Genomic DNA, 26019 nt, shown 5'->3' with positions numbered 1-26019 from the left:
GAGGCAGGAGGACCCAGGGTAGAATCCACTCTGTGATCACAACCATGCGAAGAAACACACTCATGACAAGTAAGTTGGAAGAAGGCAGGCATTATAGCGTAGCCTGCAGCCTGGGGTGTGTAAGATGGAGCATAAGTACTGAGTTCAAGGTCAGCTTGGAAAACAACTTCCTAAAAGTCAAAGGACGTGAAGAAAAACCATCTCAACGACAGGAATAAAATGGCAGTGGGTTACAGTAGAGCACTGATTGTGCTCTCTCTCTTTTTGCTCGTTTTTTGAGATGGGATCACAAATAGCCCAGGCTGTCCTTAGACTCACCACTGTGTAGCACACATACTGCATCTCTGAGCCTCCTGCTTTTACCTCCAGAATGTTAAAATCGCAGGAGCTTGCTCTGCGGCCTGCTTTTACTGGGACTGGGAGTTAAGCCAGGACTTTGTGCAGACGCAGCCTAACTAACCCATATCCCCATTAAAACAAGGTTTGATTTTTATTTTCTCTGTGTTTGCATGTAAGTGTGCTATGGACACAAATGCCTTGTGCCATGGAGGCCAGAGGAGAGGGGTCAGATTCCCAGGAACTGGAGTTACAGACAGCTGTGGGCCACCACGTGGGTGCTGGGACTGAATCCAGGTCCTTGGAACTAGCAGTTAGCCAGTGTTCTTAGCCTATGGGCCCCGCCCCAGTCACGCCCCTTTCTTTTAGTGTTGGATATTGAATCTCAGGGCTTGGGAATGCTGGTCAGCCCTCTGCGGTTAACCCAGATCCCCAGCAGGGAATGGCAACCCTCCCACTGTTCAAAATGTCTTTAAATCTCTCATTCGCTTAGATTTGTTAAAGAACCAGAATTAGGCAGATGTGGCGATGCACTCTTAATCTCAGTACTTAGAGGCAGATCTCTGTGACTTAGAGGCTAGCCTGGTCTACCTATGCAGTGAGTTTAGGAGAGCCAGGGTGAGAAGCCAGCCTGACCTATATGACACTATCTCTAGGTAAAACAAACAAACAAACAAACAAACATCCTTTGATAAAATGTTAAGACAAATCCCCAAGGAACACTTTGGGTAGCTCCATTTTGTTGGGTTCTTAAATTTCATGTAGGGTAGGCTGGCCTCTATCTTCCATGTGCCATGATTACGAGTGTGTGCTACCATACCCAGTGTTTTGAAGTACTAGGAAGTAAACCTAGGGCTTGTGCATGCTAGCCAAGCACTTCACCTGTTGAGCCGTGTCGTGAACGAAACAGCTCATCATCCAGTCAATGTGTAGTTGATTGTTTGAGTTTACGTTTCTGTTGTTGTGATAAGTCACCATGTCCCAGTGTGAACAGATATGGCCTCCAAAGACTCATGTGTGAATGCTTTACCCATAAGGAGGTGTGGCTTTGTTGGAGTAGGTGTGGCCTAGTTGGAGAAAGTGTGTCACTCTGGGGGTGGGCTTTGAGGTCTCTGTGAGCTCAAGCCACGCCCAGTGTGACATTGCTGCCTGACAATCAAGATGCAGATCAATATGATACTCTGTCTCCAGCACCATGTCTACCTAGATGCTGCCGTGCTCCCTGCCCTGATGATGATGGACTGAACCTCTGAAACTGTAAGCCACCCCCAATTGCCTTGGTCATGGTGTCCCTTACAGCAATCAAACCCAAACTAAGACACCAAAGCGTCTTACAAAAGCAGTGTTTGATCTGGTGCTCATGGTTTCAGAGTGTGGGAGTCCATGATGGTGGTGCAAAGGCCCGGTGGCAGAGCGCGAGAGCTCACATCTTGATCCACAAGTTGAGGGCAGAGAAAGAGCAGACCAGGGAAGGAAGGGTCTTTCCAAACCTCGAAGCCTGCCCCAGGGACACACCTCCTCCTCCACACCCAGTTAGAAGCCTAAGGGAGCCATTCTCATTTAAATCACTATATTGTTCTCAGGGGCTCTGTACACACCTAGCCTTGCCACACATGCTAGGTAAGTACTTTACCACTCAACCATATCTTCAGCCTTGAAACCAGCGTTTCCTTTGTCAACTTTTTTTTGTTTTTTTGTTTTTTTTTTTTCAGACAGGGTTTCTCTGTATAGCCCTGGCTGTCCTGGAACTCACTCTGTAGACCAGGCTGGCCTCGAACTCAGAAATCCACCTGCCTCTGCCTTCCAAGTGCTGGGATTAAAGGCGTGAGCTACCACTGCCTGGCCCTTTGTAAACTTTTATTATTTGTGTGTGTATGTGTGTGTGTGTGTGTGTGTGTATGTGTGTGTGTGTGTGTGTGTGAGAAGACAGCCAACCATATAGAGTTTGTTCTTTTTTTTTTTTTTTTTTGAGACAGGGTTTCTCTGTGTTGCCCTAGCTGTCCTAGAACTCACCCTGTAGATCAAACCGGCCTCAAAATCAGAGCTCTACGTTCCTCAGCCTCCCGAGTGCTGGGAGTCTGGCCCTGCTCGGACTTTCCTTTCAGCTCTGTACAGGTCGAGGATTGCATTTAGGTCACCTGTCCTGTGCAGCAAGTGACTTTACCTGCTGAGCCGTATCACTGCCTCTGAAACCAGTATTTTTAAGATGAAGAATATTTTGTCTTTTTTTTTTCTTTCCGAGACAGGGTTTCTCTGTGTAGCCCTGGCTGTCCTGGAACTCACTCTGTAGACCAGGATGGCCTCGAACTCAGAAATCCACCTGCCTCTGCCTCCCAAGTGCTGGGATTGCAGGCGTGCGCCACCACTGCCCGGCTTATTTTAACTAATGAGTATTTTGCCTGTCTGGTGCCCATGGAGAGTAGAAAAGGGCACTGATTCCCCTGAGACTGGAGTTACAGGCCGCCAGGAACTGCCTTATGGGTGCTGGGTATTAAACTCAGGAAGTGCTTCTTCCCCTGTCCTGCCAGCCAGCCATCTCTCCATCCTTAAACTGAAGGGTTTAAGGAAGATGTAGGCCCAGGGATGTCCCAGCTGGCCCAGCACTCTTCATGCATGCACAGAGTCCTAGGTTTCATCCCCAGTGCTGCATAAGCCGTATGTGGGGACACATGCCTGTAATCCCAGCATTCAGAGGGTGGAGGCAGGAGAATCAGAAACTCAGGATCATCCTTGGCTACATAGCAAACTTGAAGTGAGCCTGGGCTATATTGAGACCCTGTCTCAGAAAAGGAAACCAAATTCAAACAACATAAAAGAGATTTGGGGGCCAAGGATTGTTGTAACTCACCAGTACAACACTCCTTAGCGTGTTTCCACAGAGAAAGTAGGCGACTTAGCGAGGCAGGAGACTGACTTAGCGAGGCAGGAGACTGTTTTGTAGTTTCTGGAGCAATACAACCGGATGTCTAGGAAAGATTATCTCTTGGGCTGGAGCAAGAATGAGGAGGAGGACGGAGAGGAGGAAGGGCTTGCTCACAAGGGCTCCGGGGCTGTGCGGGTGGCCTTTAGGGATCTGCCCTAGGGGTGCATCTGAGATCTTGAAGTCCTTACAAGAGCCTGGTGCAGAGACAGACCTGGTATGCTTGGATCACAAGTGTTCCCAAATGGCGACACTGGTCTAGACATCAACTGACTGTGAGAGTTAACAACAGACTCTAAGGTTTTTGGGGGGGTTTGTTTGATTTTTGGAGCTAGTCTGGCTGTAATAGTGACTGGTCTGCGACTCACTCTGTAGACCAGGTTACCCTTTAAGTTACAGAGTTCTGCCTGCCTCTGCTTCTGGAGCGCTGAGATTTAAAGGCGTGCACCATCACACCCTGCAAGATGATTTCTCCTGAAGCTGGGAGAAAATGGAGGAGAGCACAGAGTGGGATTTCAGGTACACGGAGACGAGAGCACTCGTAGGCAGTGACAGAAAGCCAAGACTCAGAGAGGGGTGTGGAGCGGAAAGGTGGCTCTGCAGGTAAAGGCAGGCGCGCTCTGTTGATGTAAGCATAAGAACTTGAGTTCAAATCCCAGTGCGCCAGTCAGCGGCTGGCTATGTTCATGCATGTGCCTCAAGACTCGAGCGCTGTAGGGTGGGGACAGGTGGATCTCAGTGCATATGGGAGATGCAGCCAGGAATACCAGTTCAAGGCCATCTTCTGCTAGCTAGGGGTTCGAGGCCAGGCTGTCATACTTGAGACTAATTTTTTTTTTTTTAAGGAGGGGACAGAATAGAGGTCACAGAAGATGCAAAGGTGGGTGTTGAAACACAGGCATCGGGGCTGGAGAGATGGCTCAGTGGTTAAGAGCACTGACTGCTCTTCTGAAGGTTCTGAGTTCAAATCCAAGCAACCACATGGTGGCTCACAACCATCCGTAATGAGATCTGATGCCCTCTTCTGGGGTGTCAGAAGACAGCTAAAGTGTATTTACCTATAATACATAATAAATAAATATTAAAAAAAAAAAAGAAAGACACACAGGCATCCTGGACCGTGTCATGTAAGGCCGGGTTAGGTCACGTGTGAGAAGGCTCGGCCAGAAGCCCAGCAGCATTTAGCTGCCTGTCAGCGACTTCCGAGGGCCCCGCCCCATCCCTGGATCTTACGCAGCACTTTTTCTAGGTCATCAGAAATGGTGACCTTCGTATGTTTTCAGGCAGGGTCTGTTCCGTCCAAGCTGGCCTCTGAACTCACTGTGTAGCTTAGCCAGGCTGCCCTGGCCTCCCACCCTGCTGGGACTGCAGGTGTGGCCACACACACACACACACACACACACACACACACACACACACACACACAGCCAGGGAGGGACTCACACGCCTCTCTCCTGTCATCTCTGGTTACAGGAGAGGAAACTGAGGTTCGAGGGGAGTGACTTTTGACCAGCCACACAGTGAATCGGATCTGAGGCACGGGGCAGGCTCCTTGCCTTGTAGAGCTACTTGGCTGCACATCCGGGCTCCTCCTAGGAGAAGTTAATGATTAGAACCTGGCCAGAGCTATAGCATTGTCACCATAGTTACTAATTAAGCCATGCTCACTGTACCTGCTGGTTTTGTGTCACCTTGACACAGGCTGGAGCTATCACAGAGAAAGGAGCTTCAGTTGGGGAAGTGCCTCCATGCGATCCAGCTGTGGGGCATTTTCTCAATTAGTGATCAAGTGGGGAGGGTCCCTTGTGGGTGGTGCCATCCCTGGGCTGGTGTTCTTGGGTTCTATAAGAGAGCAGGCTGGGCAAGCCAGGGGAAGCAAGCCAGTAAGGAACATCCCTCCATGGCCTCTGCCTCAGCTCCTGCTTCCTGACCTGCTTCAGTTCCAGTCCTGACTTCCTTTAGTGATGAACAGCAATATGGAAGCTGTAAGCTGAATAAACCCTTTCCTCCCCAACTTGCTTCTTGGTCATGATGTTTTGTGCGGGAATAGAAACCCCGACTAAGACACTCACTGAGAAGATGTGCTTCAGACAGACAAGTGCGATGTTCTATGGGCAATCTACAGATTGTGGTAGTGTAGCTCATTCACTTATCTCGGGGCCACTCATTACAGCTTAATCTCTGTGGGCTTACATGCTCTCCTCACTGGGCTACAGGCCGGCCTGGTTCAAACTTTTGGGAGGAGGAATTCAACTACAATGACTTCCCCTAGTGTTTGAGTAGAGTAGGTAATACAATCTGCTTACTGTGTTTTCTTGTCTCCAGATAGGGCTGTAATTACACACACGAGGAGGAAAGGCAGCTGAGTCTCAGTCGAGATCATTTATGTAAACTCAGCCTTCTTGTCAACGGGATTCTCGGATTGCATTTGTGCAAACCACGGGAATTGTCTGCCAACCACACGGAGCCAGAGTCCGATTGCAGGCCTATGTGGGCGCTTGTGTTCTTTCTGTAACTCAATGTCTGTGGCTCAAGATCAAAAGTTGACATTCCGAGGGTAGAACAAAACTCTCACCAACCGAGTCCCAGTACTACAGTTACATTTCTGAGAGCTGGGGAAACCAGAGGGAGTCCCCCAAAGTATCATAAATGGATACACTGCTTTTGAAACTAGAGGGAGTCCCCCAAACAAAGTATCATAAATGGATACACTGCTTTTGAAATACAAAAACTAGCCTTTGAAATGTGTCTTTTTTGTTTGTTTTCTAGACAGGGTCTCTCTGTATATAGCCTTGGCTGTTCTGGAACTCACTCTGTAGACCAGGCTGGCCTCGAACTCACCGATCCACCTGCCTCTGCCTCCCCAGTGCTGGGGTTAAAGGTGCACACCACCATGCCTAGCTTGAAATGTGTCCTAAATGTGATCTTTAAGAAAGAAAGGCAGACACTTTCTTATACAATTGAATCAACACTTGGCAACACTTTAATATCCAATTTCAAGTATTTGGCAACATAACATTTCCTTCACTTCTCCCAAATCTGATAAAAACTAGGATGTACAAGCCTCTCACACTATATGCACAGAGACATGATTTCAGGACAGCAGGCGACACAGAGTTTTGCTTAATGCATCGAGGTATTCTCCACTACAACAGACCGGTCATCGGGTTTGATGTGTCCAGTGCTTCGCCTGACACCTGCAGCTGCAGCCTGCTCTGTCCTCTCTGGAAGGAAAACCACAGCCACCGCCCTGGCGCCACCCCAGGCTTGGTCCAATCAATAAGGACTGATTTCCTGTCCATTTGCTGAGGTCACAGGAGCGAGTCTCATTAATTATTTCTGTTGCTGAAGCCTCCAGTGTGCTCTGGCGTGACAAGCGAAAACCGCGTGACCTTTTTCCTTCTCGCTTTGTTTGTAGTGGTTCCAAAGGATAGATTCATTAAGCAGTGAGACAAGGACAGAAAAAAAAATACATATATTTCTAAAGTCATTAAACCCATTACCTATTTCATCACAAAAAGCTCTCCAGGCCGCTTCATTCTCTGGGTTTTTCAGATAAGGAACAATAGTGTCTTTTTAATTTGGTGTCATGAAAATCTGGTCACAGCAAACACAATGTTTTCTAAAGCCGATCTGGCCTCTGAGGGAGGGAAGCTCTCCAGGGCTTCTAGTGCCTTGTTTCCATGGTAACGACACAGGTCAATAGCTGAAGTCACACCTTTGCCAGCTTTGATTGTTTCTCGCAACTGTTAGGAAATAAATGCATAATAAGTCAGTTTTTGGTTGTACAATGAGGACCACAATTTAACTAGGGGTGGGGTGTGGGGGACAGGAAACATGTGAATCCAGTCTCTCTGCTCTCCTGTCTTGAGAAAGAGGACACGTTTCCAGGTGATCTCCAGGCGCCATCACTTCCCTAAGGCTGCAGGAGTGAGCGCCTGCTCCAGAGCAGCACAATAGGCTCCAATCAGCCCAATCACAGCTCCTCACACGCCGCCCCTTGATCTGCACAGAGTCCCACGCTGGGAAGGCAGTAAGGAAGGCCAAGCAGTGATATCTCTGGCATTTGGAATTCAACAGCCTGATTTTTTTTGGGGGGGGGGGGGAAGGGGTGTTTCCACTTAACATCTTCATTCAAACTTAAAAAAAAAAACCAATTAAAACACCTTATGGTGACACAATAATCAAAATGAAAATTCAAGAAAGACATATATTATTACATCTGACTATGACTTATTTAAACCCAAACATTTTCATTGGGAAAAATGGAATAAAGCATTTTTGCAAATGCAGTGGTTCTCACTAGGCGCCGACTGACTTCTAGTCTCCACGACTGCAGGAGAGAACCAACAGGTCGGGGCAGGCAATGCTCACCTTTAATTCCACCACTTGGAAGGCAGAGGAAGGTGGGTTTCTTTGAGCCAGAGGCCAGTCAGGACTCCATGGCCAGACTTTATTTCAAAAAACAAACCAACGAACAGGAAAACAAAGAGGGGATTCCCCTCCACCCCTGGTGTTCCCCAGCCTGTGACTCCAGGTCCTGTGACTTCCACAGGCCGCACTCATGTGCACAAGGCCATCCATACAAGAGACTAACAATAGCATCTTAAAACCATTAAACAAAATCATTACATTTAGAGTTGGAAAAGGCTTCATCTTTTTTTTTTGATTTGATTTTGTTCCCCCCCCCCCCCCCCCCCGCCCCCCAAGACAGGGTTTCTCTGTGTAGCCCTGGCTGTCCTGGAACTCACTCTGTAGACCAGGCTGGCCTCAAACTCAGAAATCCGCCTGCCTCTGCCTCCCAGAGTGCTGGGATTACAGGCGTGCGCCACTTCGGCCCGGTCCGGTTGGCTTCATCTTTTGAACTTAAGCTACAATAGTCCCAGTGAAGGCTTTAAAGGTCTCCCTCTCTCTCTCCCTCCCCCCTCTCCCACACTCAGGCACTAGGCAGTCCTTGGCTAGCTCACCGGAGGCCAGGCCGACTCCTCTGACCTTTAGAGGCTGGGTGGGGCCAGGAAGCGAGACCCAGTCTATGAGTCACGGAAGATGTACACTATGCTAAGGATGAGCCGCCTCAGGGAACTGAGCTGTCCATGCGAATCCCTCTGGGGCTCTCCCTCCGGCACTGGGGACGGCCACACAGCAGAGATACTCTTCAGCCTGGAAACCTGAGTCACAGCGGGGAGCACCACAGCCTCTCCTGCCTGTGACAGGGTTTCTGTCCCGGAACTCAGAGAGCTGCCTGCCTCTACCTCCCGAGTGCTGGGATCACCCCTGCGCCTGCTGGGATGGGGTGTGGGCATTTTCACTGACAGAGTCAGCGGCCTTATCTCTGAAGCTCCCTTGAGCTTAGCTTTTCCACTTTTTGAACTATGCCTACACTGGGCTTCTCATTCCCCAGCGAGGCTATTTTCACATCCTAAGGAGCCTTCCCAAACTCCATCCGCCATGCGACACTGCCAAAGAGGTTTGTAAGTGCAAATACAGTCTTGTCTAAAATCTGTCACTGCCTTCCCACAGACTTAGCAGCTCATGTCCCCAGAGGGCGGAGTCCCCCACCCAGTCTCACCCAGCTTCGTCTTTGTCCCTCTGTCTTTAGATCTTGGATTAAGGGGCACTAGCTGCAGCCTTCAGAGTGACACCCTGGCTCCCTTGGGGTTGCCGGTCCACTCCTAGTAAGCCCCCCAGAGTTTACCCGGGTGGAAGACACTTGGCCCCCTAGGAGGATGGCACAAGGGGCCAGCTGCTCTTCTGCCCCTGGAGTATCCTGTGTGCTTCGGGAGTAGTGTTACCACAGTGCGTACTTTAATTTTCTATTCACATATTGACTGACCCGTGAGACCGTAAGCTACATACTCTATAATGCATAAAACATGAATAAAAATATGTGCTGGAATATTACTTTAATGATAGAGTCAAGAGGTCAGAGGTCCAGGGACGCTCAGAGACTTCAGATAATAGACAGAAAAGGCCACATTCCTTGTTTTCAGCTTTTGTTACAGTGTGTGTATATGTGTGTGTGTGTGTATGAGGTCAGGCTCTCCTTGCATCTTTTTCATGCGAGTTCTAGGGATCGAACCTCTATCAAGCTTGGGCAGTGTCTCTCCCTGCTGAGCCATCCCATGTTTTGGGGAGCAGGGCAGACAACACCTCTCTCTGCCTGAATTACACTCAGAGCAACTCTTCTGTCTCAGCCTCCCCCATGAGTCGGGAATACAAAGGTGTACTGCCACCCGCCTCAGAGGCCATGTTTTCTGTTGCCTTCTCCTGTGGAGCCACTTTCTACTGAACGTTAGGCTCTGAGCGCCACTTGGAGAGGCTCCAGCCTAGGTGCGCCCAGGTTCCTGCCAGCGACTGAGCGCACAGCCAGAGTCCAGGTTCTGCTGTAGCTCTACCATTTGAGGGACTCGCTCAACTGTTCCAGCTCTAAACGAGGATCCTATCAATTCTGCGGGGACAGCTGTGGGATGGCTGGGGGTTGTTTGGGGGACGGCTTGGGGACGGCTGGGGGACGGCTGGGGGACGGCTTGGGGATGGCTGGGGGACGCTGGGGGACGGCTGGGGGACGGCTGGGGGATGGTTGGGGGACGGCTTGGGGACGGCTGGGGGATGGTTGGGGGACGGCTTGGGGACGGCTGGGGGACGGCTGGGGAATGGTTGGGGGACGGCTGGGGGACGGCTGGGGGACGGCTGGGGGACGGTTGGGGGACGGCTGGGGGACGGTTGGGGGACGGCTTGGGGACGGCTGGGGGATGGCTGGGGGATGGCTGGGGGACGGCTGGGGGACGGCTTGGGGACGGCTTGGGGACGGCTTGGGGACGGCTGGGGGATGGTTGGGGGACGGCTTGGGGACGGCTTGGGGGCGGCTTGGGGATGGCTGGGGGACGGCTTGGGGACGGCTGGGGGATGGTTGGGGGACGGCTTGGGGACGGCTGGGGGACGGTTGGGGGACGGCTGGGGGATGGTTGGGGGACGGCTGGGGGACGGCTGGGGGACGGCTTGGGGATGGCTGGGGGATGGCTGGGGGATGGTTGGGGGACGGCTGGGGGATGGTTGGGGGATGGCTCGGGGATGTGCACTCAGCTACTGAGCTCCTCCAAGGCCTTAGCTTGGCTGATTCAGCATTTCACCTAATCAGATCCAATCAATTCTGGCTTCATCTCCAGTAACCTCAAAGGCGGCTGGACTCAGATCCTGAAGACACTTAGGGAGAGTGTGGCCCTGTGTTGATCGCTGCAATTTCCCTGGGCCTGGATTGGACAAGTCAATGGTTTAGACTTCTGGGCTGGCAACTGCAGGCATGGGGATGTCTGTAAGAGGAGTCAAATGCTGAGTTTCTAAGAACTCTTGGGGCACCCACTACATGTAAGAGTCATGTCCTCTCTGCTCAAGGACCAGGAGCTAACTAAAGAGAAACGGAGATGCAGTACTGCCAAGTATGGTATGTGGCGCTCTAGGTGCGGGGCAGGGCGGATAACATCAACCAGGAGAGTCTTGCAGAGCAGGCTTTGATGAGACGCAGGGTCAGGAGCAGCAAGGTAACTGCAGGGGAAGAAAGCAAGAGAGCAGCAGGCAGAGCAGGGGAGGACCGACCGCGACTGAGAACCGCGACTGACAACAGCGCCTCGCAGAGCAGGGGAGGACCGACAGCGACTGAGGACTGACAACAGCGCCTGGCACAGCAGGGGAGGACCGACGGTGACTGAGAACCGCGACTGAGAACAGCACATGGCAGAGCAGGGCTCAGGGACCGGGACAGCTCTGAAAACCACCTTAAAAAGTTTTGTATTGTTGTTCCTCAAAATGTAATTATAAGCCAGGTGGTAACGACACCTTTAATCCCAGAATTTGGCAGAGGCAAGCATCTCTGAGTTTGAAGCCAGCCTGGTCAACAGAGTGAGTTCCAGAAAAGCTAGGGCAACATGGAGAAACCCTGTCTCAAGAAAACAAAACCCAAAACAAAACAAAACAAACCCCAAACACACCCACACACAACCAAAATAAAAGAAAGCAAAACAAACCCCCAAACAAAACAAAGTGTAATTTTAAAGTATTTGAGAGCTCCAGTGCTGGTCGTCCGTGCCTGCAATCCCAGTGTCCCAGCACTCAGGGGTTGGGAACAGGAGGATCAGGGGTTCAAGGCCGGCCTGGACTACAGAAGAGGAGGACTGTAGACAGAAGAGGGAGGGGCTGAAGGCAGTGGGAAGCCTCTGCGTGGCACCTGAAGATGCCTGTGATGTACTACCCCTACAATGCATGACTCCGAGCTGCCGTGGGGTATGGGATCACACAATTCTTAAATATTTACGAGTCGCCATCAGGAGCTGGCTTGGGCACATTGTTGGCAGCTTCACCCTAGTTTTGACTTGTTTGTCTGGAGAACATTCTTTTGCATAATCACAACGCTGTGATTACATCAGGAGAGTTAACTAGAACCATCTTTTAAAAATCATTTTACTAATCATGATTACCGGGTGTCTCTGAGAGAGGGACTGTGGGCAGGCGGGCCACCGTGCATTGTTGAGAGCACAGGACACTTTCAGAGCTCGGCTCTCATCACGGGCCCTGGAAATCAAACTCACAGCAGGCTTCCCAGCAGGTGCTTTTACTCACTGACCCATTTTGCTAGGCCAGAAAGTTAACTAGAAAAATTAGATAATTCCCTATCATTTTCTAGTTAGTCCTTGTCTTAGCCTCAGTCCGATATTTTTAATTATTTTAATTAAAAAAAATGCGTGTGGGTCTTTGGCCTGCATCATGCTTGTACAGTGCCTGAAGAGGCCAGAAGGGGGCGCAGGATCCCCTAGAACTAGACTCAGACTGCCTTCGGGAAGCTGGGACTTGAACCCGGGTCCTCTGGAAGAGCAGATAGTATCTTGGGCTGTTTTTGTTTTTGATCTCTCGAGACATTGTTTGTCTGTGTAACTCTGGCTATCTTGGGCTACCTCTGTAGACTAGGCTGGCTTTGAACTCACAGAGCTCCTCCTGCCGCTGCCTCCTGAGTGCTGGGATTAGAGGCAGGTGCCACCATGCCTGGGAACAGCCGGTGTTTTTAGCTACTGATCCATCTCTCCAGCTCTGTTGAGTGGCTTTCAGCTTTTTTTCAAACCATGATCAGTCAAAGTTTGCACATCACACTTGTTAGCATCCTTGTGTGCTACCGGTTCTTCTGTCAGCCAGCCACGAGCTCACTCACGCTGTGGGAAAAGGACCCGCAGTGCCTCTATCTAGGCGCCTGTAAGCAACTCTTTGGACATTGATTAACTGAGTGGCCATTGTTGTGCGTGGGCTCAGTGGCGCTTTGGCCTAGAGCGGATGATTTGGGTTGTACGAGGAGAAGCAGGCTGCAAATAGACAAGGCAGTAAACAATGCACACAGACTTTCATGGCTCTGCTTCAGTTCCTGCCTCCAGGTTCCTGCCTCGAGTTCCCATGCTGACTCCCCTCTGTGATGGAGTGTGACCTGAGAGTTGTAAGAAATAAACCTTTTCTTTTCCTAGTTGTTTTTGGTCACCAAAGCAACATAACGAACTTGTCATGTAGTCAAGGCTGGCCTGGAATTTTCCATGTAGCCAAGGCTGGCCTTGACCTTGTCGCAGGACTCCTGCCTCTGTCTCCTGGATACTAGATTATAGGTGTGGCACACTGTGCCCACGACACTGTCACCACTGTGAGAGGAACAGGAAATGCTGTCGAATAGTTCTGTGGTGTAGGGTCTTTTAAATCCTACATTTCTCGTGTCTATTTAGTTTAGTTTCTTTGTGAACTTTGAGAAAAAGGTCTCAAAAGCCTGGGCTGGCCACCAGCTCCCTCTGTAGTCAAGGTGACTTCAGTTTCTCATCCCTTGCCTTTACCTTCTGAGGCAGGAGACTACCCTCCTCCTTTAGGGAACCCAGGATGCACACAGGCTGGGCAACTGCTCTCTTAGCTGAACTACACCCTAAGCCTTCTGCGAACTTTCCTGAGCCAGGCTCAACTTAACACTTGATGGTAGCTAAGAGAACATTTAATGGTGTGATGGGAGAATGCAGTGGAGTCTGGTAGACCACTTTTCCCAGAACGTTCAAAGCCTGAAGTTCAATTCTTCTCAGGACCTACAGGTAGAAGGAGAGAGCTGATTCCCAAAAGTTGTACCCTGACCTCACATGTACACCAGCACTCCACCAGATGACAGCTACATAGTGCTTCTGTCTGTCTGTCTGTCTGTCTGTCTGTCTGTCTCTGCAGGTACTGAGGCCCCACTCACTGAGACGGAGTTGAAGCCTAGATCATTCAGTGATTCAGTAACTATCCTAATTTGAAATTGTCCCCCCTCCCTCCTCCCTCCCTTCCCCCATTCCTCTCCTTTTCAGACAGGGTCTCTTTCTGTAGCACAAATTCTTGTAGCCTGGAACCAGCAATAACTCTCCTGCCTCAGCATCCAAGGGGCATGCAAAGCTACCACACCTGGCCAGACAGGTTTTTTTTTGTTTTTTGATTTGTTTTGGTTTTTTGAGACAAGGTTTCTTTATGAGGTCCAGGCTAGCCCTGAAATTGTGGTTCTCCTGGGTGAAGGGATTATAGGCTGTGATATGAAGCCTAGCTATGATGACAACCTTATCTATTAAAAAGTAGGAATACTTTTTACTTAATTATGGCAAACATAGTCGGATATGAAGGTCATCGGCATCTTGGAAAACAAAGAAGCATGTCCTCCTGATGTTAAGTCCACGAGACAAGTCAGGCGTGTGGGCATGCATCTATAATCTCGGTACTGAGTTACCGAGTGAGCCTCAGGCCAGACTGGGCTCCTCCAGGGAGACCCCCGTCAGAAACCCAACCCAACCGAAACCAGAAGACAAATCACTATGGTTTCCCACACTGAGGCTGCTGCTGTGGAGAAAATGCAGCGCAGAGATAAACTCGGTGGAATCGTGGCGTAGGTCACGAGCAGGAACACACAGGATGTCCTTCCAGCTACCGCAGGGCTCTGAAGGGTCAGAGAGAGCATTAACAGATGGTTCCTGAATGCTAGGGAGACAGGCGACTGTAATGGTGTTCCAGCAGAGGTTCATCTTTCTGAGGAGAACCCGGCCCTTGCGAATACCAAGCTCATGCTGTTAAAACTGTCATCTTTGAATCAGGCGTTGAGTTCTCTAAGTAGCAGAGGCTTCTGTTCCTCTGCCTCCACCTCCTGAGTGCTGAGACTATGGGTATGCGCCACTCTGCCTTTTAGTTTTAGATACATACTCTCCCAGTTAAGATACAGCCTCAGCCCATAGTCCTTCTTTTATTTATTTTAAAATTATTATTCTCGCCTGCGTCTATGCTGATGTGCATGGTCAGCTCTGTACCGCCAGCTTCTTCGTTTGTTTGTTTTTGAAACAGAGTTCTCTGTGTATCACCTGCCACCCTGGAGCTCACTTTGAAGATCAGGCTGGCCTTGAACTCACAGAGAAGTGCCTGCCTCTGCCTCCCGAGTGCTGGATTAAAGGCGTGTGCGACAACCACCTGACCCACACTCTCTAAGCACTGAGTACCTCCTTTAGGAGGAAAAACAAAAAAAAAGTCCACTTAACACTTAGCTTCAGAAATAGCAGAGATTTTGAAGTTTAGATGTTTGGAACTTAGCTCTTTGTGGGTAGGGCTTGGTAATGAATATGGCAACAGACTTGGCAGAACTTACTAGAAAGTGTAAGCTCATTCACATTGAAGGTGACACCGGCTCTAGCGCCATGCTGCCGGGACTCAGTGCTGGTGTTCCTTCCTTTACCATCTTTCTATGATATACTTAAACGAAGACGAAGGAGGGATGCGCACTGAGGTTTAGTTTTCAGAAGTCACACTGCCAGAGAGAGAGCTTACAGATGGGCAGCATCAAGACGGGAATGGCTGGACCATAAGCCGGTGCTAAGCAATGAAATGGCTAATGCTATAGCTGTGCGTCTGGGTTTAAATAATTATAAAAGTAAAAGCCATGATTTGGCAGTGATTCACAGAAAGTCTCAGGATCTCTGAAAACTACATTCTTTATGTAAGCCAAGACCATGTTGTATATAGAAAAGGCAAACGCAGGCTTTGTAGTCACTGCCAGATGGCCGTGTCCAAAATACAGCTGAGGATGGTCTCACTGACTGGAAAGTTAACTCAAGTTAAACCCCCACACTTAAGCTAGATACATGCCTTAGTCTAGCACTGGGGAGGCCGAGGCGAGCCAATCATGATGCCAGTGGTATGCGGACATTCTCAAATAACGAACATGCTAAAAATGAATACAGTGAGACCCGCACGTCAGTCACTCTGGCAGGAGAGCATGTAGAGGGGAGAGTTTATGTTCCTTACAGGCCTAGACGGGAGCCAGAACAGCCTGGGGAAAGGGCAGGAAGCTAACAGATCAAGTCTTCAAACACAGCTGGGGGCTGAGAGAGCAAACCGGAAGTTGGGCGGGTTATGGGCTCTCAAAGCCCTGTGTGCTTCCTCCAGTGAGGCTGCACCTCCGCTCCTCCGCCTGGGGCCTGGGCCCCACCCGTCTGCGTCTGCGAGGTGCGCTCTCATTCACACCCCCACGCCCATCCCTAAACTGCAGCAGCAGTAGCAACCAAACAAAACTGAGTCCACCAATAAGTCCTAACGCTGACTCCTGGAGAAGCAGGACTGTAAATCCAAGGCCACCATAGTCCACAAAGTGAATGGGGGCAGATGTGTTAGTACGCAAACACAACCCTTGCCTGGAACCCGAGTTTGATCGCTGGACCCACATGGTAGGAGGCCCACAGGATAAAGAGCCGGCCAGATCCTGCAAGTTCAGCGCGTCCACACGCTACCCCAACAAAAGCACAGAGGTCTGGACGGCTCAGCGAGAGCCTGTGTAAAATGCAGTGAGGTAAAATAATAAATACATATTTTCTAAGTCAATTAAACTCTTCTAACGTGAAAAATATGTAGTAACATGGAACACACTCACACTTTAACATGTCCATCTATGCAACCTTCATACGTATATGGGAGCACATGGTATTGGATTCAGTGATTTCCACTTCCTTTCAGAGTTCTGAGATTCAAAGCCAATTGAGATGCAAGTTAAGCGAGACATGGGCCCTGGGACAAAAATGCCACTGTTTCTAGAGATGGTGGCATTTTACACACAAGTGAAGCCACATGAGAACCTTTGTGACATCTTATAGGTAATGCTTAAAGCTCAACTAATTCAACAACTAGAGGATTAATTCATTTCTATGGTGTCTCATAACAACATAAAAAACAGAACCAGGGAGAGAGTTCGCTGGGTTAAAGAACTTACCAGAAGTTCTAATCTCCAGAACCCACATAAAAGCCAGATGTATAGAGTGCGAGTGAGTCCCTGTAGTCTTGGTGTGAAGGGAAGTTGGGAAGCAGAAACAGAAGAATCCCTAGGTGACCGCTGGCCCAACTAGCCTGCTGTATGTAGCCAAACCTAAAGCCACCACAGGGACCTGCTTTAAACAAGGCAGAGCGTGAGCACCTGAGGTTGTCTGTGAGGAGGACATGTGAGGAGGGACACGCGCTCCCCACAGTCACACAAGCACAGAGAACAATGGGGCAGAAGCACAGGAGAGGCGGCACTGGACCGCTCACAGAGCCCGTGAGCCAGGCTGCTTTGGGCCGGCACGCGGAGTTATTGATGACACCTAAGATAACTTAAATTGGCAAAGTTTAGAGAGGAAGAGCCGGGGATCACTGCGAAACTCCCATGCGACATGGTAGCACTGTACCTAGCTTTAAGTAGAAACATCCATAGATTATTTCCCATGGGCTCATGAAGGTATCTGAAATAGTCCAGCTCTCTGATTGCTAATGAATTGGAAATATGCTTATGTTTGAAAGTGAATTCACAAACCATGTTCACAGTTTCGTTTATTCTGGCCTTACTGTGACAGGGTTTCCCTCCATAGCCCAGGATGGCCTGGAACTTACTATGTAGCTCAGGCTGGCCTCAGTCTTCCTTGATTTCATAATTTTTCTGCCTCAGCCTTTCAAGTGCTGGAATTATAGACTGTATTTTTGTGTCTTATAAAATATTTTATTTTATATGTATGAATGTGTCTGTCTGTCTGTGTATTTGTTTACTTACAATGCTGGAGATCAAACCTAGCCTGTGCATGCTAGGCAAGTCTCTACCAGTTAGCCATATGCCCAGTCTATGACCATTTTACATTTAAGCCTCTGTCTGTAAAAGAAACAAAGGACACTGGATGTGGTGGTGCATGCCTTTAATCTCAGTGCAGTACTCTGGAGGCAGAGGCAGGCGGATCTTTCTGTGAGTTCGAGGCTGACCAGGGCTTATTTTACAGGGCTGTCTCAAAATACTAAAAAACCAAACAAAACAAAACAAAAACCAACCAAGGGGCCGGTGCTGCCTCAGCACGTGCTGCCCTGCAGCTGACCGAGGTTCCGCTCCCAGCCCCTATGCGATAAGTAGTTCATAACCATGCAAACTCCAGCCCAGGGGATTTGATATCTGCTCACTTCTGAGGCAGCAGGCATGCACGTGGTACCACACATACATGCAAACACAACACTCAGACACATAAAAAAATATTTTAGAATACAAAAAATATACAGCCTATAATTCCAGCCCTTGGGAAGCAGAGCAGAAAGCTGTGGTTTTACGGAGCCATGGGACTCCCAGGGAGACCCTGAAGACATGATGGGAGGGACTGCGGATGACATTGAGATGACTTCTCTTGCCCTCTCTTCCAACACATTAATTAGGCTCAGTCTGGATGGTGTGGAGTCCTCCTCGCAGGAGGCACGCTCCAGAAGGTATTCCCAGATTGTTATGACTTCTTAGCACGTTGGTGAGTTCCTATCCTAGTGTGCCATCCACAGAGAGAGCAATGCCACCCAACAATTCATACAACACAAAGGATCGTTCCTGGTGAGATGCACCTTTCCCAACACCTAAACAGACTTAAACACATATATACATACTTATACATATGCACACATACGTACATATGGTTTAGGTATGTAGTTATCTTTACTGATACAGAGTTCAGGGAAAGGGCTTGAAGGGGAAATTTCTGGTTTATTTAGAGACTCAACGATGTCATCTGATGCTTTTCTGGAAACTGTCTCATGAGAAAATGCTTTTGCTGAAGCAGACATGTGAGAAGATGTTTTGCTAAGGACAGACACATGATGTTTTTCTGGAGGCAGTCTAGAAATAGGGCACATGCTTTGCCAGAACAGATACTTGAGAGAACACATGATGTTTAAAAGAAGATATGAATATAGCTCAATGTACAGTGGACGATACTGGATGGTATTGGTATGCCTTACCATTCTTTACTGGTCATTATCTGTCATGACTTCATAGAAAGAAACACACCAAAACACTTCTGCTGGTGTTCCAGTGGCTTCTCGATGCTTCCTCGGATTTGGGCCATCTGGCAGAGCCTCGGGGTTTCTTCTGGATCACCCTGCCGTTGCTGATTTGTAAATGAATTTTGCTAGTCCTGCCATTGCTGATTCATGAGTGGTGTCTGCGAGTGGATCGACCTGGTCTGCTGATTCACGTGAGCCAATGCTGAGGTCCTGACAGTGCAGACTGGCTTCACTCCAACAAACTGTTCCTAAACAGGTCCATATCCTCCTTTACCCTATTAACCTTTCCTCTCCACTACCTCTCCTGGGTGGTGGGCTGGAAGGGAGGTTACAGCATCTAAGGACCATTATTAAAACTGGGTTTAAAAAAAATCTAAGCCTACAGGGGCTCATGTTGCTTCAAGAAAAGGAGGCAGGAGATTCTTCCCTGGAAGCCTCTCCCACTCTATGGAGGGCTTCCTCTCTCTTCCTTAATAAATCTATGTTCACGCCGCTAAAATAATACATAAATGGACAACACACCGCCAGTGAGAGGCAGAAGCCGAGACCAATCTGTGCAGCTCATGGCCTGAACAGACAGATGAGCCTGATTTTAGAATGTAATTATATAGGACAAGATTAGCTTAATTCTTAATTTATAAATGGTTATTAACATTTAGTAGGCTGGGCATTTGAGGTTAGTAATATGAAATTATGCTAAATTTAGGGTTAACTCCAAAGGAAAAACAGCCATTGTTTCTTCGTTGTCATGTCTTCCAAAGGGAAATTTATGGCTTATAAATAATCATAGATTTATTCATATTCTGAGTCTAAGATAATTTTTAATTTTAGTATCATATTCCAAAATAGGAACTTAATTCTACACACTGAAATTCAGAAAGCCTAACTAGGCCCGTGGAGATTTTCAATAAATTCTGTAATAGATATTCAACAAGCAAAATGTGTCACGGCTACAGACTGCAGCAAGCTTTCTTGCCTGTAGCGTGTTTTTTGTTTTGTTTTGTTTAAATCAATATATAGTCTGTACTGTAATCTCATGACAAATACTGTGGCGGGTGTTTAATTAAAAGGAATATCTTGGGACAAGAACATGCATAGCATGTATGTATCACACAGTGCTGGTGTATTAGAGGAACACATAACCTATATGAGAGTGGGTTTGGCTTTCTAGCATTTTACCTGGGTCGGCCTTACTTACCAGTTTCTTTTGTTGTTGTTTGGCCTGCTCATGTCCCCAATTGTTATCCAGTTTAGCATCCTAGTACTCAATCCTGGGGACCATTAGCACCCCCCTGCCACCTCCACCATCCTTATAACCCTAGCTTGGTAACAACCTCGCATACATCCTGATGAGTAGAACTTCACCAGAAAGCACCTACCACAACAGAAAAAAGATAACAAACAAACCTTGCCCTCACCATGTCTTCCGTGCCAGTGGGCAGTGGAGAAAGGTCTATGGTGTGAGGGTGTCTCTGTCCGTGCCATGGAAGTGTAATATTCTTGCTGGTAGGATCCCCAGATCCTTCCCATGTAAGAGGTGTGTGTGTGTGTGTGTGTGTGTATGTGTGTGTGTGTGTATGTGTGTGTGTGTGTGTGTGTGTGTGATGACTCACATGTAGAAGTCAGAGCACAGCTATATGGAGTCTGTTTTCTTTGGAAATTGAACTCAGGCTTTCGAGGTCAGCACTCCCTCTGCTGAGCCGCCATGACTGCCAGTACATAGGGGTGCCTATGGAATGGTATTATCAGTACACTGTTGCATTTGGATACTTGTCTCCCTCCAGGGGATGGTGTAAGGATCTTTTGGGGGTGTGGGGGACAGGGTCTCACTATGCAGTCCTGGCTGGCCTTGGGTTTATAATCTTCCTGCTTCAGCTTCCCCGGTGCTGGGATCACAGCACACATTACTATGTCCAGCTGTGAGACAATACTATAGTTGTACTGTAAGACTGTCTTGGAAGAGTGGAGAGTGCTTCCTAGCTTTCTAAAAGTCACATTAATCATTTTACTGGTCAACAAACATAAACCCATTCACCGGGCAATGGCATTTATGAGAATGGACTATGCTATACCAGACAGCAATACATACCATTGTAAGGTACTTTTGAGACCAAAGCCTGCTTTACAATTTTATGTAGTATGTCTATAGACCCGAGAAGCGGCGTGGGAGAAAATGCGCTGTGGAGTCAGCAGAACACAGCGTAACTATGGGAACAGTTAGTGCGGTTTTGAGTCAGGCACACACAAACCATGTACACTACAGTGTATGTGAAATCACTGAGCACCAGGAGGCCGCCGCTGCGGCCGCTGCCAAACAGACGTACACAAATCTTGTCATGCGTGAACCAAAGACGCAGGTCAGCATACTTGTCTTAGGACTAGGGCAGGAAGCCCTTCACAGGGAGCACCCCTGCACTGTTCAATAGGCAGCATGCATGGTGAGCCTGGCTTTATGATGTTGTCATGAACAGCAAGACATTCATTAAGCCCGGAAGCCAAGGACTGCGGGGCCGGGGTAGGGTCTACTTACGCCAGTCTTTCCTAGACACATACGCCACTCGGCTGTGTTTGCGGATCCTGAAAGCACTACCGTTACCTCGGTAGCTCTGCTTGGAAGCCGAGGGGCCCAGCCCACTTGTTATACAGAGAAGACCAAGCACATTACCAAGGATCAATACTCTGTCTGATGTAACGGGAGCTTAGTGTGCGTGTAGGAGCTGGGCAGAAAACACTGGGGGGATGGCTTCGGGTGTACCAATTAAAAGACGATAGCCTCCCCAGGGACCAGAGCGATTGACAGCTCAAAAGGCCTTAATTCTGTATAAAATCAGACTGTATGAACAGTGTGTGAGTTTAAAAGTGACAAAGACTTCCGACTTACTCTTTTCCTCTTGCTCACAATTTCAGAAAATCTGTTTCTTTCCAGTAGTTTTGAAGACGAGGGAAGAATGTACTCCCTTTATATCTGCTTTAACCCATTTTAATGGACCAAACGAGCTCTCTTAGGGGTCAGAAGGCTCTATCCGCTACATAAAGCCACACAGGCTCTCCCTGTGCACAGGTGGTTCCTGGCACCACAAACTGGGAGAAATAATTGAATGCAGTCACCCCACAGAGCAGTGCTCTCACCCACAGAATTAGCTTGCAGGGCATTTTTACTTAGCTCCTCAGACTAAGATTCTAACCATCTCCCCGGCTAAAGATCTGTTTCAACCCAAGAGGTACAGGAATGAAGCTGCAACCATTTGGCTAAACACAGACGTCTGGAGATCTTAAGGGAGTGGGGTTATACAACAGAGAGTGATATGAAGGAGAAAAGGGGGGGTGTATCTGGGAGGGATGTTTCGGAGGAAGAGAGACAGGAGAGCAGGGTAGAAGAGGGGGTGGAGGCAGGGATAACTAACACTAGGGATGTTTGAAAAGTCATATAGAAACTTATTAGTACCTCTCCCCCACAACAAAGTTTAACTGGAGTTATTTTACACAGAGGCCATACGTTGTCAAATAAAAGCCCAGTTTCAGTTGTAGGATATTTGCTGTCAAACTGATGTTCAGGAGTATCTTGGAGGCCCCGAAACAAAGCAGGCTATTGCCACCACTCTTATGCCCACCAGAACCTGATAGTTATACCATGTGCTCAACACGCTGCTGACTTTGTTCCCAGAACCCTGGGCAACCAAGCTGGCATTCACTGTGATGTTTCCTTCCTGCTGCCTGGCTCTGGTAAGAGCAGAAGGTGCTACGAGGCTGCTGGAGGTCTGAAGTCACCCACAGTCTTGCTCAACTGTGAACACTACGAACCACAGTAAGAAGCAGTGTGGACAGAGGTGCCCATGGATCCAAGAGAGGCATGAATGCCACGGGGTAACCAAGTGCTCTCTGACTGGATTCCAGGAAGAAATGCAAGCTGTAAATCTGCCCAAGGCCCCGTGGCTGGAGAGCTAGCAGGCCCCAGGAGTAATAACCTACTGTTATTACTTTGTTACGCAGTGCCAAACGGCCCCATGAGCAGTGCAGCTCCCAGAGCTTATCAGAGCTTCTCTGTGCAAGAGTGTGGCTAATGCAGTCACACGTGGTCCAAGTGCAGAAAACAGGCTGCGTATGGTGTGCGTGGCCACAGTGGAACATCTATGTTCCACAATGGCACCTCCCTCCTTGGCCAGGGATGAGGCTGTAGAACAGAAGGGGAGATGGAAAGAGTGTAGAACGAGGAGGTCTGCAAGAACCAAGTGCAACCGACTGCAGAACACAGCAGGGTCATTGCACTCACGAGCGCACAGCAGCTGTGTGTGGTAGCTTGCCCAAGATCAAACCAGTCACTATTCCAGCACAGAGACAGGAGGGCTTGTGGACCACCACAGTGTGTGGCTGTGTGTGCATGTCTGTGTGTGTGTGTGTGTGTGTCTTTGTGTGTGCATTCTTTAACGATGTAGCCCCTGGAAGGCTGTTCCAGTGGATAGCCCACACCTGCAAGAATTTAGGCAAAACAAACTGGACTCAGTGTCTTATTAAAGAAAAACAAGGCAAAGCAAAATAAGAAAAGAGCCAGAAAATGGAACTGGGAAGGAGGGTTAGGATAGTGGGTGGTAGATCTGAAAGGAGTGGGGGGTACTTGAGGGGTGTTGAATATGATTAAAATATTTGTATGTACTAGGAAATTCTCAAAGAATTAGTGAAAGTATTTTATTTAATTAATATAAAAACCTATCTAGGAGCTGGGCATAGCAGCATATACCTTTAATTCCAATACTAAGGAGGCAGAGGCAGGCGAGCTCTTGGAGTTTGATGTCATTCTGATCTACATAGTGAGTTTCAGGCTATCTGGGGCTCCACAGTAAGACTGTCTCAACACACACACACACACACACACACACACACACACACACGGGAGTGGATATAATGAGAACCGAGTCTAACAGGTCTTATGAACTAGAAGAGGGAGATGCGTAAACAGATGGTGCATCTTGAGTTACTTGTCCACTCACTTGTAGACACACGGGTGCTCTCATGCTCTCATGTGTGAGACCTTGAGCCTCCAGAGCACAGGCATCACGCAGTGACACCAGTCAGCTATGCAGGCTTACAACCAAGAGGCCGCCTTCAACAACTCCATCTGCCGTAGCATTAGGGTAAGTGTTACATAGTAAGATATGGAAGCCAGGGCACCCGCATGGTGGCTCACAACTGTCTGTAACTCCAGGTCCAGAGGATCCAATGTCTTCTTATTTTGGCCTTTGAGAACCCTGCATACTTGTGGTAAGTGGATGAAAAAAGTGAATTAGGAACAGGACGGGATGGTTGAGCTGGCACATGCTGTGCAATCTGCTGCAGGAAAAGCAGGTCACAAGTGCGAGGCCAGCCTGGTCTACAGAGTCCCACGACAGCCGGAACTACCGAGGGAAACTTACCTCACAAAGGGAGTGTGTGGATTGTTTTACTAATTGTTATTATTACCGTGAGCAAAGTAATTTAATCCTTTATGTAAAACGTTATAAAGGAAATATCAACAGCAAGGGACATTTGAAGAAAAGAACAGGGGCTGGAGAGATGGCTCAGCAGTTACGAGCACTGACTGCTCTTCCAAAGATCCCGACCTAGTTCAAATCCCAGTCAGCCACATGGTGGCCACAACGATCTGTGATGGGATCCGACGCCCTCTTCTGGTGTGTCTGAGGACAGCTACAGTGTACTTACATATAATAAATAAAATAAATCTTTACAAAGAAAAAAAATGAAAAGTAAGAACAATTTACAACTGCAAATATTCAAACAGGATCAACAGAAGTTGGACTACTAACTGAGGAGACATACTTTATCATGTCATATAAAAGAGACCTGTCACAGAAATCATTAAATGATTTTATTCATGATCCACAAAAGAATAGATGTAATGTTCACTGAATCTATGAATACCATTGAGGTTTGTGGGATTGCTGATACTGGAGACGAAGAATCAGAAGTGACACCAGAAACTTAGAGTACATCAGCAAGCAGGAGGATTGTCTCTGGGCTGAGCGCGGAGCCACGCCCAGAGAATGATAGGGAAGGTGGGTGGGCGGTCTCGGGAAGGGACAGACGCCTAGAAGCTCTGCCTTAGGAAATCTGTTATTTCACATGTGATTAAAAAAGTCTTGTTGGAGACAGGATATTGCTATGTAGCCCAGGCCAGTGTTAAACTATGCGGAGCTGAAGCTGGTCTGGAAGTGAAGACCCTCCTACCCTCCAGAGCACAAGCTTGCAGGAGTGTGACACCACTTTGGGCATTGGAGGTTTTTTTGAGATAGGTATCAAGTACCTTCGACTGGCCACGAGCTCCTCATCCTCCTCTCCACTTCCCAAGTGTTATATTATAGACGTGCACCGTGCCCAGCCCCCCTCCCCCAGCACTGCATTATAGACGTGCATGCTCTGGACTATAGACGTGCACTGTGCCCAGCCCCCCCCCCCCCCCAGCACTGCATTATAGATGTGCATGCTCTGGACTATAGACGTGCCCAGCGCCCCTAGTCACCAGCGCTGGACTAGCATCATACACCACTGTGCCTACCTCTAGAAAACTTTTTTTTGACAGGAGTTTCATATAGAACAAAATCTTAAAAACATTTATTCATTTTAGCACATTTTATTTTATATGTATGGGTGTTTTGCCGGACTAGGTAAGATTTCCTGGAAATCAAACACAGGGGAGGCTGTGAGCCGGTTATGAGGTGCCTGCGATGTGGGCACTGGAAAGCAAAGGCAGGCCCCCTGGGGAACAGGCTGAGCCCAGAACAAAAGCTTTTTCCTTGTGCTATGGACTGAAACTGGCACGTAGGGGATGGAGGTGGCTCAGCAGTTACGACTGCACACTGCTTTTGACGAGGACCTGAGTTTGGTTCCCAGCAGCCATGTTGGGTGGCTCAGAACGGCCTACAATTCCAGCTCTAGGCAATCTGACACCCTCTGCACTCACACGTGTACAGAGGTGTATGCATGAATGCACACATAAAAAGCTGTTATAAACTGTCTTATGATAATACAAATTCATTATTTAATATAGAAAAAAGAAGTTGATCAATTATTATGTTTCTATCACCTTAAAGGAAATTTGAAATCAAACCAGTGATTGTTAAAAACTGAAGTAAATTGTTTAACAAACAGATTAGTAGGACCCTTTATTCTCAGTACTGAGAAGGCAGAGGCATGTGGATCTCTATAAGTTCTAGGCCAGCCTGGTCTACACAGCAAACTCCTGTCTAACAAAGGCTAAGAAGTAAGACCTTATCTCAAAAAAGGAAAGACACAAAGGACACCAGAGTAAAGACAACCTCCTCGCACTGCTTGTCTGAACTATAATGGCCAAAAGAACAGTAACTGGAGGAGTGGTTCAGCTTCCCAGAAGGTGGCTGTGGCAGGAGAGCCACACGCACAGGCCTTCC

General features: G+C 48.4%; 1 protein-coding gene across 1 annotated transcript in view; it reads right to left on the bottom strand.

The window, feature by feature from the left end:
- Positions 1–6223: 6223 nt before the first annotated feature.
- Pdss2 (decaprenyl diphosphate synthase subunit 2) overlaps positions 6224–26019 on the bottom strand; it is a 211000-nt gene continuing 191204 nt past the window's right edge. The window contains exon 8 of the mRNA XM_052163777.1: positions 6224–7002. Within this exon, the coding sequence (XP_052019737.1) occupies positions 6844–7002 (159 nt within the window). The 3' untranslated portion in view covers positions 6224–6843. The remainder of the gene's footprint in view (positions 7003–26019) is intronic.

Source organism: Apodemus sylvaticus, chromosome 19 (genome assembly GCF_947179515.1).
Source record: "Apodemus sylvaticus chromosome 19, mApoSyl1.1, whole genome shotgun sequence".
Taxonomy (NCBI): Eukaryota; Metazoa; Chordata; class Mammalia; order Rodentia; family Muridae; genus Apodemus; species Apodemus sylvaticus.
Note: the sequence above shows the minus strand (reverse complement) of the source record. Positions and strands in the feature narration are given on the sequence as shown.